Source organism: Caretta caretta, chromosome 9 (assembly GCF_965140235.1).
Source record: "Caretta caretta isolate rCarCar2 chromosome 9, rCarCar1.hap1, whole genome shotgun sequence".
Taxonomy (NCBI): Eukaryota; Metazoa; Chordata; order Testudines; family Cheloniidae; genus Caretta; species Caretta caretta.
The window spans coordinates 34,707,833-34,727,795 of NC_134214.1; the positions used below are offsets into that span (position 1 = coordinate 34,707,833).

Consider the following 19,963-nt stretch of genomic DNA (forward strand, 5'->3'; position numbering starts at 1 on the left):
ATGAAGCCATTTGTTCAAGGGAGGAAGAGTCAAGATTAATCACAACCTCCTGACTCCCAATTATGTGCCCATTTCCCTAGGCTACACAGTTTACTATTTAATGTCTTTTATTGTCTGTATGTTTCTCTGCTGTAAATTCTCTGTTCATAAACATGTCTTTATAAGAATATTGAAAATGACCGCTACATTGGATTATTTTGGAATAGTGCTCTCTATCTGATCCATAGTCATGCCTCATTATTGAGAAATGAAAAAAGTGCTCAGTGCATGGGACTCTCCCTTATTCCTACTCTAAGAAACTGGAACTGAACAATTCAGACCACAAATTGCCAACTCATGATTTTTTCCTGAGTCATGGGACTTCAGATGGGATCAGAGCTCATTTCACAACAACATAGCTCCGGTCCCTGCACAAAGTTCATATATTCTCAGCCCAGAAGGGACTATTGTGATCAGTTAGTCTGACCTCCTGTGTAACAAGCCATAGAACTTCCCATAAAATAATTCCTAGAGCACATCTTTTAGAAAAAAGAAGAAAAAAACATCCAGTCTGGATTTAAAAATTGCCAGTGATGGAGAATTCAACAACTACCCTTAGTAAATTGTTCCAATGGTCAATTACCTTCACTGTTAAAAATTCCCATTCCCAGTCTGAATTTGTCTAGCTTCAGCTTCCTGCCCTTGGATCATGTTTTATTTATCTATTCTACCCATTTAATTAATAAATAATTCATAGAATCATAGAATATCAGGGTTGGAAGGGACCTCAGGAGGTCATCTAGTCCAACCCCCTGCTCAAAGCAGGACCAATCCCCAATTAAATCATCCCAGTCAGGGCTTTGTCAAGCCTGACCTTAAAAATATCTAAGGAAGGAGATTCCACCACCTCCCTAGGTAACACATTCCAGTGTTTCACCACCCTCCTAGTGAAAATTTTTTTCCTAATATCCAACCTAAACCTCCCCCACTGCAACTTGAGACCATTACTCCTTGTTCTGTCATCAGCTACCACTGAGAACAGTCTAGATCCATCCTCTTTGGATCCCCCTTTCAGGTAGTTGAAAGCAGCTATCAGATCCCCCCTCATTCTTCTCTTCCGCAGACTAAACAATCCCAGTTCCCTCAGCCTCTCCTCATAACTCATGTGTTCCAGTCCCCTAATCATTTTTGTTGCCCTCCGCTGGACTCTTTCCAATTTTTCCACATCCTTCTTGTAGTGTGGGGCCCAAAACTGGACACAGTACTCCAGATGAGGCCTCACCAATGTTGAATAGAGGGGAACGATCATGTCCCTCGATCTTCTGGCCATGCCCCTACATATACGTCCCAAAATGCCATTGGCCTTCTTGGCAACAAGGGCACACTGTTGACTCATATCCAGCTTCTCGTCCACTGTAACCCCTAGGTCCTTTTCTGCAGAACTGCTGCCGAGCCATTCGGTCTCTAGTCTGTAGCAGTGCATGGGATTCTTCCGTCCTAAGTGCAGGACTCTGCACTTGTCCTTGCTGAACCTCATCAGATTTCTTTTGGCCCAATCCTCTAATTTGTCTAGGGCCCTCTGTATTCTATCCCTACCCTCCAGCGTATCTACCTCTCCTCCCAGTTTAGTGTCATCTGCAAGCTTGCTGAGGGTGCAATCCACACCATCCTCCAGATCATTTATGAAGATATTGAATTAAACTGGCCCAAGGACCGACCCTTGGGGCACTCCACTTGATACTGGCTGCCAACTAGACATGGAGCCATTGATCACTACCCGTTGAGCCCGACAATCTAGCCAGCTTTCTATCCACCTTATAGTCCATTCATCCAGCCCATACTTCTTTAACTTGCTGGCAAGAATACTATGGGAGACCGTGTCAAAAGCTTTGCTAAAGTCAAGGAACAATACGTCCACCGCTTTCCCTCATCCACAGAACCAGTTATCTCGTCATAGAAGGCAATTAGATTAGTCAGGCATGACTTGCCCTTGGTGAATCCATGCTGACTGTTCCTGATCACTTTCCTCTCCTCTAAGTGCTTCAGAATTGATTCCTTGAGGACCTGCTCCATGATTTTTCCAGGGACTGAGGTGAGGCTGACTGGCCTGTAGTTCCCAGGATCCTCCTTCTTCCCTTTTTTAAAGATGGGCACTACATTAGCCTTTTTCCAGTCGTCTGGGACTTCCCCAGATCGCCATGAGTTTTCAAAGATAATGGCCAATGGCTCTGCAATCACATCTGCCAACTCCTTTAGCAGTCTCGGATGCAACGCATCCAGTCCCATGGACTTGTGCACGTCCAGCTTTTCTAAATAGTCCCGAACCACTTCTTTCTCCACAGAGGGCTGGTCACCTCCTCCCCATGCTATGCTGCCAAACGCAGTAGTCTGGGAGCTGACTTTGTTTGTGAAGACAGAGGCAAAAAAAGCATTGAGTACATTAGCTTTTTCCACATCCTCTGTCACTAGGTTGCCTCCCTCATTCAGTAAGGGGCCCACACTTTCCTTGACTTTCTTCTTGTTGCTAACATACCTGAAGAAACCCTTCTTGTTACTCTTAACATCTCTTGCTAGCTGCAACTCCAGGTGTGATTTGGCCTTCCTGATTACACTCCTGCAACCCCGAGCAATATTTTTATACTCTTCCCTGGTCATTTGTCCAATCTTCCACTTCTTCTAAGCTTCTTTTTTGTGATTAAGATCAGCAAGCATTGTTAAGCCAAGCTGGTCGCCTGCCATATTCACTATTCTTTCTACACATCAGGATGGTTTGTCCCTGTAACCTCAATACGGATTCTTTAAAATACAGCCAGCTCTCCTGGACTCCTTTGCCCCTCATATTATTCTCCCAGGGGATCCTGCCCATCAGTTCCCTGAGGGAGTCAAAGTCTGCTTTTCTGAAGTCCAGGGTCCATATTCTGCTGTTCTCCTTTCTTCCCTGTGTCAAGATCCTGAATTCAACCATCTCATGGTCACTGCCTCCCAGGTTCCCATCCACTTTTGCTTCCCCTACTAATTCTTCCCGGTTTGTGAGCAGCAGGTCAAGAAGAGCTCTGCCCCTAGTTGGTTCCTCCGGCACTTGCACCAGAAAATTGTCTCCTACCCTTTCCAAAAATTTCCTGGATTGTCTGTGCACCGCTGTATTGCTCTCCCAGGAGATATCAGGGTGATTGAAGTCTCCCATGAGAACCAGGGCCTGCAATCTAGTAAATTCCGTGAGTTGCCAGAAGAAAGCCTCATCCAGCTCATCCCATTATTAAATATTTGTTCCCCATATAGATATTTACAGACTAATCAAGCCACCCCTTAAATCTGCTCTGTTACACTAAATAGATTGAGCCCCTTGAGTTTATCAACATAAGACATGTTTTCTAATCCTTTAATCATTCTCATGGCTCTTCTCTGAACCCATTCCAATTTATCAACATCATTCTTGAATTGTGGGCACCAGACTGGACACAGTATTCCAACAGTGGTTGCAGCAGTGCCAAGTACAGAGGTAAAATAACCTGTCTGTCACTACTCGAGATTCCCCTGTTTATGCATCCAAGGACTATGTTAGCCCTTCTGGCCACAGCATCATATTGGGAGCTCATATTCAGCTGATTATCCACCATGACCTCCAAATACAACAGAGGACCAGTTGGGGGCAGGAGGGTTGCAGAAAACAGGCTTGTGTCTGTATGATGCACGTACCACCGCATGCCTAGTCTGAGCAGTGGAACAGGGTGTTGATTAACTCCTTCACTTCACAGGAATCTGCCTCAGAGATCTCCATGAAACTCTCATGGAGATACTGGGCAATCCACTGCTGCAGGTTATTTGGCAGAGCTACTTTGTTTCTTGCCCCATTAAGGGTAACTTTCCCTTTCACTCTGTTGTCACTGGGGGGGAACCATTGCTGCACACAGGCGAGCCGCATAAGGGCCAGGGCAGAAGCCGCTGTCTTGGAGAAGGCCCTCCCTTGATTCCCTGCTCACCCTCAGCAGCAAGATACCATCCATAATGAACACAGCCTGTGGGAAGTGTGGAGACAGGAATGATTATAAGCCCTCCCCCGCCCCCAGTGCCGGCTCTCCTCAAGACCCACGTGCCCAGTGTACAGTATGGTCCTGGAACACTGATTTCCCCTGCCCCTGCAGTTACTCACCATTTTGGGGGTCTTGTGGCTCATGTGTACTTGCCTGGGGTCAGTTAGTGACAGGTACGTGAACAGTGGCTCTGTTTTAAATCACTGAATCAGTGGTCTCTGTGTTGCAAACAATACGGCTTCTGTAAAATGTTGCACTGCTCTGGATACTGTTGCAAGTGCCGCAAGCGTGAACATGTTATTGCGTAGGCAGCTGACAGTGTGAACACACAACAGTGTGCTCTGAGAAGCACTGTAACTGCCAACGCTGTAACTCTGCCAGCGTAGACATGCAAAGATCCCTGAGACAGGTGCTTTAAGTCCCATTGAAATCAATATACTAAACCACTGTTCTGAACAAGAAAAGACTTTAAGTATGTTTTTAAGTGCTGTCCTGAACAGGGGCCTATACTTTTTTCTTATAAATACAATTTTAAGGGAGACCATAAAAGATTTGTCCAGTTATAACTTGCTGATTCATTGCTTTCATAATTGCTATGTATCAATTGCCATTTCCCATGCAGTTAGAGAAGAGCTGATTGATTTTCAGGAAGATAATTGTTTCCCCTTATTTTTCATTCAGATTAAAGGAATTAAAACAAAAAACAAAAACCCACAGTGATAAGAAGCCTACAGATTATTACATTTTAAGCAACATTTTTCTTACATAGTGAACAATGCAGTATAAGATCTGTGCTTCAGAGCTTGTCATATTTGTATATATTTCATGCACTGCCATTAATTCAATTACTATGATTCTTATTCTACACGTTCATTCACACAGTCACAGGATTCCTTCCTTTCCAGGTTACAAACCAGGTTTTCCCAGTTTGGACATACTCTTATCTGGTGCTGCTGTTTCCCATTTTCTTGATTACAGGCTACGTATAAGACCGTCATTAATCTTAGCAGAGTTAACGAAGCTATTACATGGCTAACACATTTCTCCAAGGAATGCTAGCCACGCAACTGATTTTTTTTATGGGATGGTAACAGCCACTGAAGTTGTCTATTATGCCCTACATTTACAGCGTTGTCAGTACTGACACAACAGAAAGTGACTAGTTATTGCAGAAGCATCATGTTAGTTGAAACCACAGTTGCAGGGGTGCTGGGACAATTTTTAGTCTTCTTGGCAGATTTATCCTATTTTTGTCTCAATGACCTAAGTTTGGCTTCTCTATCCTTGGCCTCATTTTTTCTACCAATGTCCCCCAAAAAGAATGTTCTTCCAAAGAAAAGATGTCCTAGAAACTCCCCAGGAGGAACAACAGGTAAAAGATACATCAACTGCACCCAGCATTAATGAGCAGCCAAGTTGGCAAGAGGAGAAAGAAATCATCAATTATCTTCAGGAGACTATCTGAATGCTGGTCTGACAAAACTAAGCACCAAAATCACATACTGAGAGTGCAAGGATTTAAAGGAATGCTACTACACAACAAAGCTTCTTTATTGGTCCCTACGGTGGGCTTTAGCCACTGCAGACTAGAATTGGGTTGGGATACTGAATTCAAAAGGACCCTGCATAGCTCTTCAGTATGTAATGGAGCATTTGAAGCAACAAAGCAACTTTTTTGGGTAACCAACCAATATAGCAAATTGAAAAATTTCCTCTAGTGCTAAGGTAGCTTCTATAATATGGTACTTATGTAGAACATTAGAACGGCCATACTGGGACAAACCATGGCCCATTTAGTCCAGCGTCCTGTTTCCAAAAGTAGCCACATAAGAACATACAGATAAGCAGCAAAATAATTTAATAAACCCACCTATTTCACAAGGGAGGCTTAACCAGATTGTTCAGGCACTTGACAATAACTATAATATCAAAACTAATATGAATGCTCTACATGTCCAGCACTTTTTCAGTGTAGGATTTTCCTAGAAGACAAATTTCTTAAACTAATTAGTCTGAATAATGGTTGCATTTCTTTACATTGTTTAAAAAAAAACCCACCACCACACTAAATCAACTGGGCTAAGGAGACTGAAAGATTACACAATGTACATAAAAATAACAGGGAGCACGGTTGCACTTAAAGACTAACAGAGCATCTGAAGAAGTGGGTTTTTTACCCATGAAAGCTTATGCCAAAATAAATCTGTTAGTCCCTGTTGTTTTTGTGGATACAGACAAACATAGTTACCCCCTGATACTTATGTACATTACCAAGTGCTTTTTTTGAAAGGAGGTAGGCTATCATAGCCACATGTCTAATCTACTTTCTCACACAGCCTCATGTATTTGTCTTTTCACTCTGTTGCACTTCTTTCTATCTGTGATGTACAGACTTGCCTGGTCTGTTAAACATACACCCAACCCTCTGTTCAGCTTCCCTGTACCATAACGAGCAAAGCTATTTTAAGACCAGAATGTTTGCAATGTTTGTCTTCATTTTTCTATGGGATAGGTGATGCCTGTAATTTGGTCGACCTGTCTCCTGTAATGAACAGGAGACTCCAATGCTAGAGAGATTAGATGGGATAGAAACACACTCCGTATGGTACATATACAAGAAACTTATTTATAGCTAAAATACATGTAGGCACAACTGTAGTTTAAATTAATGCAAGACAAAGCACAGGAAAAGTGAGGATTTGAAACACTTAACAGTTCCTTTCAAACTGCGGTCCTGGCTATTACACAAACTTAACTACTAAGAGAAGATATAACTTAGATAATTTTTTCACTTCAAGGTCCAAGAGAGACAGACAAGGTTTTCATCTCAAGGCCAAAAGGCCAAAAACATCAAGACACTTGATCACGACCTTTGATAGGCCAAGAGACTACTTACACTTGATCTTAGCCATAAGGGTTTCAGACTGCCCTCACCACCATACGCTCTGTATGCTTTTCACATAAAATTAATAGAGACGGCAAAGTCCCTCGCAGACCTCTCATGAAATGTCTGCCTTCAATGTTTTTCAGTCTACCCCCAACACAAAAGTAGCTTCTGCAAACTGCTAACACATTTAATCAGTGACTTGCATAGAATCATAGAACTAGAAGGGACCTCGAGAGGTCATCTAGTCCAGTCCCCTGCACCCAAGGCAGGACTAAGTATTATCTAGACCATCCCTGACAGATGTTTGCCCAACCTGCTCTTAAAAATTCCCAGTGATGGAGATTCCACCTCCCTACGCAATTTATTCCAGTGCTTAACCACCGACAGGAAATTTTTCCTAATGTCCAACCTAAACCACTCTTGCTGCAATTAAAGCCGATTGCTTCTTGTCCTAGCCTCAGAGGTAAAGGAGAATAATTTTTCTCCCTCCTCCTTGTAATAAATTTTTATGTACTTGAAAATTTATGTGAAAGTCTACAAGGCAGAGTCTCAATTACAAATGTTTAGTAAGAGGGTCATATTTAATTTCTCCTGAAACACTGTATTTCACACCTTGGAATAAGGAAGGAGGAAAACAAAACAGGAAGAGATAGAATAGACTTTTTTTCTTCCGGAGTTTAACCCCAGAAGTTTCTCTTGGACGTTTCAAAGCTTGGCTGTGGAGATGGAGTTCTCATCACAAGTAGGATTGTCTTTCCTCCCAGTTGGCTCGCACTAGCTCTCTGTGGTAGTTCAGATGGAGTTAACTAAGTAGATTACAGTTTGCAGTGTTGTCGTAGTTGTGTTGGCCCCAGGATGTTAGAGAGACAAGGTGGGTGAGGTAATCTCTTTTATTGGATCATCTTATGTTGGTGGGAGAGACCAGCTTTTGAGCTATGCAGAGCTCTTCTCCAGGTCTGGGAAAGGTACTCAGACTAGCACATAAATCCAATTAGCTGGTTACAGATTGTTGTAATAATTCATAAATAATTTTTTCTTATGACTGTTGGTGGGGACATGATAGATGTGGGTGGTGATTATGGTTGTGAAAGAATTCTTTGAGGCAGTGTCAGAGAACGAGTTTTTCTAGTTTGCCCCACTTTAGTATGGTATCAGATTCTGTGGTGGGGCAGAAGCTCAGTTCCTTAGAGACTACAGCTCTGGCTATGGGTAGTCTTGATAAATAAATGATGTTGGGGTATGTGCCTTATAGTGTGCCCAATTATGCAGTGCACTAAATGCCCCAACAACTATGTGGGTGAAACCAGAAAAATCACTACTCTCAAAATGAACTCACACAGAAAAGGGGTAAAAGACAAAAACACTCTCTTGCCTGTGGGCAAACACTTTTCACAACATGACCCTTCCATAGCTAATCTCTGTCTTCATCCTCAAAGGAAACCTGTACAACACCTTCAAGAGTAAAGCCTGGGAGCTTGCATTCATCTCTTTGTTAGACACTAAAAATTATGGTTTTAATAAAGACACTGGACTAATGGCTTATTACAACAAGCTATAACGCATTAACCCCCCCCCCTTTTTTTTGTCCTATAACTGCAGGGGTGTTAACTGCCCATTTCACCTTGAATGGTCTCTTAGAATGCGTGTTAACTACTTATGCTAAACAATCTGTTCCGCCTTGTATTTGGCTGTGACAGTCTGAGTACCTTTCCCAGACCTGAAGAGCAGCTCTGTATAGCTCAAAAGCTTGTCTCTCCCACCAACAGAAGATGATCCAATAAAAGAGATTACCTCACCCACCTTTAGGTAGATTATAGACTATAGATCCCTTGGATCCAGTAGGACATTATGGCTAAACTCAGTTCAGGTGTCAAGAACAGAAAGCAAAGATAATAAGAGAGTACATGCTAACTGGGGGGAAATGTCCCCCAGGCCTTCCAGGTGTTTCTTGCTTTCAGTTCCAGATAGGTGTTTTTAATATCTGAAGGTAAATCAAGGTAAGCAACACCCTGGTACATCTCCATTTCTTACACTATAGTAAAAGCAATACGTGATTAAAAAATAATCAAGAGGAGTGTCTGCAGCCCATGCTTACCAGTAAGATATCAGGGAAGCCCCTTGATGTCAGGCTCAAATCCCGTTCATGTCATTTTCTATTTATACTACAAAAATGATAGCTAATAAACAAGTTTGGATTGTCTTAAGATAGAAGAAAATGTAAACATTGATGATCACAAAGTTTTATTTCTGAAGAAATGAATCTGTTTGTATCAACTTGAAATTGCTATTTATACAGCCGTTCAGAACTGTTGTAAAATATTATTCTTACTTGATAGTCTGGAGGGTATGACAGACAATGTTCTCATATCTCCTCTCTTGGTTCAGTAACAACCAGGGCAGTGGGATATATGAAAATGAACTGGGATCTTTCAGGAGGGTTAGCTCTGGAAATAGAGAACGAGCACCCACTCCAGAGACTGTCATGTATTTTGCTGCCGACATCTGGACATGCTATGCTAGCTAACTAGTTTCAAGTCATGTTACATGCTTTTCATAACAATAGCAACCTAAGTATAAACCACCACAGTGCTGATTCATTAACTGAGATTTTAAATCAGTAATTATTATTTTATACATTTTTAAAGAAGAGTAATACATTAGAGTTCTACTTAATATTTATTTTGAACGAAACACATATTGCTCTATTTTCACTTCGTGACAGTAGCATGAAACTATGTTGATTAGACTAGATGACCAGGATAACCAGTGCAATACAACTTCATTGTTTTTGAAAACTGGTAGCTTCCTTACCTTGCATTTCTCTATTATGTATTTATTCTCCCACAATCTCTATGTGCATGACTGCTTCATACTGAATGAGTGAATATATTTAAGCCTGTGATGACCATCCCTGAATGTTTCAGAAATTACCATTGAAAGTTAATGTCATGCCATTTTGCCAAAGGTCTGAGATTGGATATGGTCATTCAGGTAAGTTTATTATTATGTGCATTGCACCCAATTCTGTCAGTGATGCAAGTATGCTCTTCCTTCTCAAACAGAAATCCTCTGAACACAGTTTTGTTTTAAATTTAGCTTTTAGGGAGATTCTAAATTAGTAGGCTAACTGAAATGGATAATGTTAATTTGAAAACAGGCTCATTTCAGATAAGGCTACATGCCCTCTGTTGTCCCCTGACCAGTTTTTGTGTATTCACTCTCTTTTCTTTACAAATTATTAACTGGCCAATGTTAAAACAGACTATCCACAGAGTGCTAGCAAATGCATAAAATAAACAAAGGCATGAAGCAAGGTATGAAGAGAACTGAGATTTATCAGTAGCCTTAGAAGATAAACCCTGAATTTTCAAAAATTCAGCATAGTGATCTCACATTTGTTAAGCAGATTGTAAACCACTTTGAGATTAAAAACAAACCAATTGAGATGAGGCAGAATAGCCAGGCTTCATCCTTTCAGCAAAATGAAGCAACTATGCAACAAGGTAGAGCAAGTAGTACAGAAACCTTCAGCAACCTTAACAAGCGGTCAGCTTAGTTTTACGTTTCATCAACAAGATGATCTTTACAAAAGTACTATAGTTGTTTATATTTTATTAAGGAGTTCATGAAGACAAAAAATGGCACCTCTAGAACCTACACACCTGGTTAGACTAATGTTTTCAAGATGCCAGTTATAGATAACACAGTGACGAACATAATAGAAAAGATTTAAACAAGAGCTCTCCATATGAGTGCCTACATTCATGAGACATTTCTGTAACAGAGGACTCTCCACAGAGAATTTTCTTAATATAGAGTAAAAAACATCTTGTGTCTCATTTTCAACCTTTACAATGTTTGCAGAAGAATATCAAGGGTACTGAGCTGTAGCTCACGAAAGCTTATGCTCAAATAAATTGGTTAGTCTCTAAGGTGCCACAAGTACTCCTGTTCTTTTTAAGGGTACTCTCAGTTACATCTCAGAGCAATTCACAAAGCTATGGGGCGGTGGGGGGGAGAATCTCACTTTTGCTGGCCAAGTGAGCTCGAAGAATCTCAGTTCTGACCCAAGGATAAAGACAGTCACTTATTTTAACATTTACTTTTGCGTGCTTGGTCTGGAATTTTTGAATGCGTGCACAGGAGATGCTCACAATTTGAGCAGCTGAAAAACAAGTTAAGTTTGGGTTCCCCTGGCGACACAAAACTGTCTGTTCATTGGGGGTCTAGACCAAAGAACTGTGCATCCAGGGAATGTGGGCCTGCTGACCAAAGGGGTGAGGATGAGGTAGGGTAAGAAAGGCCCTATTTACTCAGGCTCAATGGCTCCTGAATGAAGGGATTCCGTTATGGGGAAAAATCTGGAAAGACTGGGTATTTACCTACCTCCCATGTTGTCTTGTGAGACACCAGGCCGAGCCCTGCTCCCTCTGAGAGTCTTTTTTTGGGTGTTGAGAGAGGACTTGTGAACTACCATGCTGGTCCCCAAGATACTGAAGTGCCATCCAGATGCCTGGTTCAAAGCCACTTCCACCCCTGCTCAAGCCTGGCTACGGCAGCTCCACCATGCAAGGCCCCATTCTGTGCATGCATTGAGTCGGGGAGGGGAGTAGCCTTCACGCAATTTTCCAGCCTTGCCTGGGAAAACTCTCACTGATTGGCTGTCTTTCCCATCTTCTGGGGAAGTGCAGACAAGCAGGGCTGCTTCAAGAGGCAGGCAAAGCTCTCCTTTCCCCACCCCCTGGGAACAGAAAGATGTTTGATAGGAGACAATGGGGTTGTAGTCAACACCATTCCTGGGAGGGGAGGGGGGGAAGAGGAGGGAGGAAATAGAAAAACCCTGAAGCTCTGAATCCTCCTCCTGTTGTGAAAAATGGAGGAGTCCGCTCTTTGCTCCTCCCCAGGGAGAGAAGAATCCCTGGAACTCCATGCACGCCCTCCCCTCACTCCCCAAAGGCCTAGGAGAAAGGGGTGTACAGTTCTACTATTTTTTTTTCCAGTTTATGGCAGCTATTTTGCATTCATAGCTGGTATTTTCCTGACAAGAAACATTTATAATGATTATCTCCACCAAATGCAGAAAGGAAAGAGCCTCCCCAAAGTGCTCCTGAGCATTAAGGAACAAGGATCACAAGAACAAACAGGTTACAACCAGTAATGCAACATTCCTGTAGCTTAAATACCTTGATACTGCTTTTTAAACATGTTTCGCTGAATGGCAATGAATTAGGAGGAAGCTAACCTCTGACTAAGAAAAGTATTGGTCAATACTGCAATGTGTGACTCGTTATTCATGCTCTGGGGTTTTAATGTGAGATTTTACACACACACACACACACACACACACCCCTCATTTTCAAATAGGTCTAACCCCTCACTCACCCTCTTCAATTGCAGCTCTGAGAAACAAACACGCAAGGGCATAATCCTGCCCCCAATACTTATCTTAGGTCATGTCTACACTACGAAATTAGGTCAAATTTATAGAAATCGGTTTTGTAGAAAGTGTTTTTATACAGTCGATTGTGTGTGTCCCCACACAAATGCTCTAAGTGCATGTAGTCGGCGGAGTGTGTCCACAGTATCGAGGCAACCGTCGACTTCCGGAGCGTTGCACTGTGGATAGCTATCCCACAGTTCCTGCAGTCTCCGCCGCCCATTTGAATTCTGGGTAGAAATCCCAATGCCTGATGGGGCTAAAAAATTGTCACGGGTGGTCTGGGTACATATCATCAGGCCCCCCTTTCCTCCCTCCCTCCGTGAAAGCAACAGCAGACAATCCTTTCGCGCCTTTTTTCCTGGGTTATCCGTGCAGACACCATACCACGGCAAGCATGGAGCCCGCTCAGCTAACCGTCACCGTATATCTCCTGGGTGCTGGCAGACACGGTACTGCATTGCTACACAAGCAGCAGCTTATTGCCTTTTGGCAGCAGACAGTGCAGTATGGCTGGTAGTCATCATCAATGTAGTCCAGGATGCTCTTTTAACTGACCTCGATGAGGTCGGGGCACCTGGGCAAACATGGGAGTGACTCAGCCAGGTCATTTCCCTTTTAAGTTTTGTCTCAAGGCGATTCAGTCCTATCGGCAGTCCTAGTGCAGTGTCTTTTAATCAGCAGCCAGGAGAAGACGATGGCCAGCAGTCATACTGCACCGTCTTCTGCCGAGCACCCAGGAGAGGATGATGGCTAGCGGTCGTACTACACAGTCTGCTGCCAGCAAGATGTATAAAGATAGATGAAGTGGATCAAAACAAGCAATAGACCAGATTTGTTTTGTATTCATTTTCTCCTTCCTCCCTCCATGAAATGAACGGCCTGCTAAACCCAGTTTTGAGTTCTATCCTTGAGGGGGCCATTCTGTTTCTCGCAAAGCCACCCCCTTTGTTGATTTTGATTCCCTGTAAGCCATGTTGTCGGTCGCCCCTCCCTCCGTCAGAGCAACGGCAAACAATCGTTTTGCGCCCTTTTCCCTGGATTGCCGGAGCAGGAGCAGACGCCATAGCACAGAAAGCATGGAGTCCGTTCAGCTCACCGAAGCAGTTATGACCATTGTAAACACCTCGCACATTATCGTGTATCATGCAGAACCAGCACCTGAAAACCCAGGCTAGGAGTCGACGGAAGCGTAGTGATGAGGACATGAACACACTTTTCTCTAAAACTGCATTCCCCAGCAATTTGGAGATCATCGTGTTAATGGGGCAGGCTCATGCTATGGAACGCCAGTTCTGGGTCCGGGAAACAAGCACAGAGTGGTGGGACCGCATAGCGTTGCAGGTCTGGGATGATTCCCAGTGGCTCCGAAACTTTCGCATGTGTAAGGGCACTTTCATAGAACTTTGTGACTTGCTTTCCCCTGCCCTGAAGCACAAGAATACCAAGATGAGAGCAGCCCTCACAGTTCACAAGTGAGTGGCAATAGCCCTGTGGAAGCTTGCAACGCCACACAGCTACCGGTCAGTCGGTAATCAATTTGGAGTGGGCAAATCTACTGTGGGGGTTGCTGTGATGCAAGTAGCCAACGCAATCACTGAGCTGCTGCTATCAAAGGTAGTGACCCTGGGAAATGTGCAGGTCATAGTGGATGGCTTTGCTGCAATGGGATTCCCTAACTGTGGTGGGGCTATAGACGGAACACATATCTCTATCTTGGCACCGGACCACCAGGGCAGCCAGTATATAAACCTCAAGGAGTACTTTTCGATGGTGTGCAAGCACTGGTGGATCACAAGGGAAGTTTCACAAACATGAACGTGGGATGGCCGGGAAAGGTTCATGATGCTCACGTCTTCAGAAAACTCTGATCTGTTTAAACTGCTGCAGGAAAGCATTTACTTCCCAGACCAGAAAATAACCGCTGGGGATGTTGAAATGCCTATAATTATCCTTGGGGACCCAGCCTACCCCTTAATGCCCTGGCTCATGAAGCCGTACACAGACACCCTGGACAGTAGTAAGGAACTGTTCAACTATAGGCTGAACAAGTGCAGAATGGTGGTAGAGTGTGCATTTGGATGTTTACCGGGTCGCTGGCGCAGTTCACTGACTCGCTCAGACCTCAGTGAAACCAATACTCCCATGGTTATTGCTGCTTGCTGTGTGCTCCACAATCTCTGTGAGAATAAGGGGGAGACATTTATGTCGGGGTGGGAGGTTGATGCAAATCGCATGGCTGCTGAATACGTGCAGCCAGACACCAAGGCGGTTAAAAGAGCACAGCAGGAAGCGCTGAGCATCAGAGAAGTTTTGAAAACCAGTTTCATGACTGGCCAGGGTACTGTGTGACACTTGTTTGTTTCTCCTTGATGAAAACCACCCCTTTGGTTGCCTCTAAATTCCCTGTAAGCCACCAGCCCTCCCCCCTTCGATCGCAGCTTGCTTGCAAAGGAAATAAAGTCACTATCGTTTAAAAAACAACAGGTATTCTTTATTAACGGATTATAAAAACAGGGAGATAACTCACGAGGTAGCCCGGGTGGGGTGTGGGAGGAGGGAAGGAAAAGGCCACTTTAAAACCTGTTGAATGCCAGCCTTCTGTTGCTTGGGCTGCCCACTGGGGTGCAGTGGTTGGGTGCCCAGAGCCTCCCCCCCTGCGTTCTTGGGCGTCTGGGTGAGGAGGCTATGGAACTTGGGGAGGAGGGAGGGCGGTTAAGCACGCGCTGCAGCGGCAGTCTGTGATCCTGCTGCCGTTCATGAATCTCCACCAGATGCCAGAGCATGTCCATTTGATCCTGCAGTAGCCGCAGCGTTGTCTCCTACCTCCTCTGATCTTCCTGCCACCACCTCTCCTCACATTCATCGGCCACCATCCTGTACGCTGCTGTTGTGTCCCTCTACGCTGCTGTTGTGTCCCTCTACGCAGCTCTGTCAGTGCTAGACGACTGCATGAGCTCAGAGAACATGTCATCACGCGTGCATTTTTTTCGCCGCCTTATCTGAGATAGCCTTTGGGACGGAGGCTTGAAACATTTGCAGCTGCTGGAGGAAAAAAAGGGAGTGAAGATATATTTTACAGAACAATGGCTATACTCTTTCATGGTGAACAACAACACTATTCACATTACATAGCATATGTGATTTTGGTACAAGGTCGTATTTTGCATCTTGTACTGAGTGCCTGCAGCTTTGGTGTTAGAGATCACACACGCAGGGCCGGGCAACAGAATTCGGCTTGCAGGCGGCCATGGTAAGCCATAGTCTTTCAGCTTCTGCAACCTTCATAACAGCAGCCCCCTCCTTTCCCATACCAAGCAAAGCCCGTTGAGTTGGCCATTTAGTGCTGCAGTTTTCCTGTTAACGTGCAGCAGCAAAAACCAAACTAACCCCCTCCCCCTATCCAATTCTCTGGTATGATCGCTTTTCCCCTCCCCCCACCGCCTGGCTGGTATCAGGGAAGATCCCTGCTAGCCAAATGCGAACAGCTCAGCTCCAATGCCCTCCCCCGCCCCCCCACACACACGTGACTAACTGCGGGGAGGATTTCTTTTCAGCCACAGTCAAACAGCCCAGTAGGAACGGGCACCTCTGAATGTCCCCTTAATTAAATTCCCCTATTTCAACCAGGTTACCATGAACGATATCACTCTCCTGAGGATAACACAGAAAGATAAATAACGGATGTTTCTTCAATGCCAACAAACACCGGGACCATACGCTGCCAGGCTTTGTCATGCAATGATACCAGATTACTTGCTACTAGCATGGCGTGGTAAAGTGTCCTACCATGGAGGATGGAATAAGGCTGCTCTCCCCAGAAGCATTCTGCAAAGGCTTTTATAGTACCTCCAGGAGAGCTTCACGGAGATGTCCCTGGAGGATTTCTGCTCCATCCCCAGACACGTTAACAGACTTTTCCAATAGCAGTACTGGCCACGAATGCATCCCATGTCCTCAGGGCTACTTAATCATTAAAAACGCTTGCTTTTATAACATGTATTATATTTTAAAAGGTACACTCACCAGAGGTCCCTTCTCCGGCTTCGTTGGGTTGGGAGGGTATTTCAGTCAGGGTGATAAAAAGATCCTGGCTGTCGGGGAGAATGGTGTGCTGTGTGCTCTCCCCAACCTCGTCCTCCTCCTCCTCATCTTCCCCATCTGCAAAATCCTCAGGCATGGCGGAGAGTACCCCATCATCGGAGTCCACAGACAGGGGTGGGGTAGTGGTGGCAACCCCCCCTAGAATTGCATGCAGCTCAGCATAGAAGTGGCATGTCTGGGGCTCTGTCCTGGAGTGTCCGTTTGATTCTTTGGTTTTCTGGTACGCTTGTCTGAGCTCCTTAAGTTTCACATGGCACTGTGTTGCGTCCCTAATGAAGCCTCTGTCCCTCATGGCCTCTGAGATTTTTTGAAATGTTTTGGCATTTCGTCTTTTGGAACGTAGTTTTGATAGCCCGGATTCCTCTCCCCATACAGCGATCAGATCCAGTACCTCCTGTTCGGTCCATGCTGGAGCTCTTTTTTGATTCTGGGACTGCTTGGTCACCTGTGCTGAACAACTCTGCACGGTCACCTGTGCTGATGAGCTCACCTGGCCAAACAGGAAATGAGATTCAAAAGTTCCCGGGGCTTTTCCTGTACACTTGGCCAGTGCATCCGAGTTCAGAGTGCTGTCCAGAGCGGTCACAATGGTGCACTGTGGGATAGCTCCTGGAGGCCAATAGCTTCGAATTGCGTCCACACTAACCCTAATTCGAAATGGCAATGTCGATTTCAGCGCTAATCCCCTCGTTGGGGATGAGTACAGAAATCGGTTTTAAGAGCCCATGATGTTGAAAAAATGGCTTCGTTGTGTGGACAGGTGCAGGGTTAATTCGAATTTAATGCTGCTAAATCCGACAAACTCGCAGTGTAGACCAGGACTTAGTTTTTCTGCATACAGCCCAGCAAAGGACTTAAGATTCAGCAGTCTAAGTATGTGTTTTAGTCCCACTGCAGTCAGCGGGACTTACTCTACTCAGAATTTTATACTGCCATCACTTGAGTGCTTCCAGAAGTACAGTAAGCAACACAACTAGCATTTGCCATGTGTGGTTCTCTCCCTTTTTCCTCCCGGGGATGGGGAGGAGATGTGGGCTTAAAAAGCATGCGTACTTGTGTTTTGCCAAATCGGGGCCAATAGCGAGAACAGCAGAATCTTAGTTACGAACACCTAAGGAATGGAGGTTGTTTGTAACACTGAACAAAACGTTGTTTTTCTTTCAAAAGTTTATAACTGAACAGTGACTTAGTAATGATTCAAAGCTGTATTATGCAGAAGAAAATTGCTGCTTTTAACTATCTTAATTTAAATGAAACAAGCACAGAAACAGTTTCCTTACATTGTCTCAAATCTTTTTTTCTAAAAAACTTTCCTTGTATTTTTTTTAGTAGTTTAATACAGTACTATACTTGCTTTTGTGTGGGGGGGGGGAGGAGGGAGGGGAAAGAGGTCCTCTGCTGCTGCCTGATTGCATACCTCTGGTGTCAAATAAGGTGTGTGGTTGACTGGTCAGTTCGTAACTCACCTAGGATGCGGAACACATGTTTTCAAATTTCTCCTCTACCTGATTTGGTAGCCCTAACTCCAGGAGAGAGTTCACAGCTGAGAATCCCACGTGGAGACAGGCACCTAAGATGCAGATCAATGTGAGGTAGCCACTTAAGTCCCTTTGTGGATCTGAATCCCAAGCCCTGCCTGTTTCCTCTGCATTTAACTTAAGCAGCTCTCCACTCAGTTTGTGGGCTTCTGAGAATCCCTTTCTTAGGTGCCTAACTCTCCCCAGGCATTGTATGGGGAGCTGGGTACCTAACCCAGGTCTGTGAATTCTACTTGGTGCCTAGGAGTTCCTACATCCTCTTTGTGAATCCATCCCTAAGTTCCAAAATAGTGGTTCTAAACATTCATTTTAAAAAAAGTTACTCCACATTTCCACTATCCACCTTCACAATTAAGTACTATGGAGCCTTCCACATTTGAAGAAATTTTAGTATTTGTTAGTGATGCATAATTAGAAATACAAACAGTGCAGCAGTCTAACACCTAGTGAATACATAAGTTTGATCTGGTATTATAAGGAGATAAATCAGGGGTGGGCAAACTTTTTGGAACAAGGGCCACATCTGGATGAGGAAATTGTATGCAGGGCCATGAATGTAGGGCTGGGGCAGGGGGTTGGGGTGCAGGGTGTGGGAGGAGGTGTGGTGTGCAGGAAGGGGCTCAAGGCAAGGGGTGCAGGAGGGGTGTGAGATGTGGCAGGAGGAGTTCAGGCTCCGGCTTGACACCACTTACCTCGAGCGGCTCCTGGGTGGCAGTGCACAGCAGAGCTAAGGCAGCTAAGGCAGAAGTGGCCAGCATGTCTGGGAGTGGCTCCTTGGGGTGGGGTGGGGCAGGTGGCTCCGTCACGCACTGCCCTTGCCTGCCGGTACCACCTCTGAAGTCCCATTGGCCACGGTTCCCCATTCCCAGCCAATGGGAGCTGCGGGGGGCAGGCGGTGCCTGCAGGCGAGGGCAGTGAATGGACTCCTCTGCCCTCCCACCCCCAGGGGACACAGGGACATGGGGCCGGCCACTTCCAGGAGCGGCACAGGTGGCTGGCAATCCCGCAGGCCAGACTGAAAGCCCTGACGGGCCAGATTCAGCCCTCAGTTTGCCCTCCCCTGAGATAAATGAACTGACATCAGTGTCACAAGTCAGAATTAAGTTGACTTGATGAATTGTGTGAAAGTTTTGTCCTCAAATTTACCTGTAAAACCTGCAGACTCACTTTGTTTACCTTGTTTTATTTAAGTATTCATGAATGGACCAATATACAAGTACATACACTGCTTACATTTCAACCCATTATTTGTTACTGCACAGCAGCAAGAATACACGTAGTCTTTTTTTTTTCCCCTAATATTTATTTTTTTCACCTGCAAACTGTAGCAAAACATGATCAGCTTTATTAGGCAGACAGGTATCCCTCTACATTATAGAGAATGTAGGCATGTATAAATAGAAGAGCTCTTTAGGAATGGAAAACATTTTGGAGAATGAACAAAACCTCCAATTTGACTTCATGACTTCCAGTAGCAATGGTTAAAATGATGTAGGTAATTCATTCCAAGAGATACAACAGCACCTCAAAGTGGCTGATCTATTTCCTCAGGAACATTTTTCACATAACCATGTGTTAAAGTTACAAATACTGATATGCACAAATAGCTATTTTCTAAGAAAAAAATATGTACAGTACTGCAGCAGAACGAATGTGGTATCTGCAATTACTTATTAGCCAATTTTAATATACATGATACCGCTACTTTTCTCCTGCCAATTCACAGGTTAAGGATGTTAACACAGCCCTCCGTTTTGCACATATTACCTGGTGGTTTTAATACACAATGCAGGGTTTTTTATTAAAGACTTCTCCTGTGTTTAAAGCTAAGATCAGTGAAACAAGACAACAGTGCAAGAGGCGCAGAGATGTTCTGTGACCACGTAAGAGTTCTTTTGGGTAAAGTGTCTATAAGGCTATAAGAAAGGATTGGTTGATGAGCTTCCTGTTGGAAATTGTCCTGCTGGTGCACCAGCCTGAAAAACAG

General features: G+C 44.4%; 1 protein-coding gene and 1 pseudogene across 7 annotated transcripts in view; one reads left to right on the forward strand and one right to left on the reverse strand.

Annotated features, from left to right (window-relative positions):
• The first annotated feature begins 3,984 nt into the window (after positions 1–3,984).
• Positions 3,985–5,600, forward strand: LOC125642790 (thiamine transporter 2-like; annotated as a pseudogene).
• Positions 5,601–19,258: 13,658 nt separating this feature from the next.
• AGFG1 (ArfGAP with FG repeats 1) overlaps positions 19,259–19,963 on the reverse strand; it is a 69,707-nt gene continuing 69,002 nt past the window's right edge. For all 7 annotated transcript variants that reach the window (XM_048865143.2, XM_048865142.2, XM_048865147.2 and 4 more), the window contains one exon: positions 19,259–19,952. In XM_048865143.2, coding sequence (XP_048721100.1) covers positions 19,893–19,952 — 60 coding nt within the window. In that variant the 3' untranslated portion in view covers positions 19,259–19,892. The remainder of the gene's footprint in view (positions 19,953–19,963) is intronic.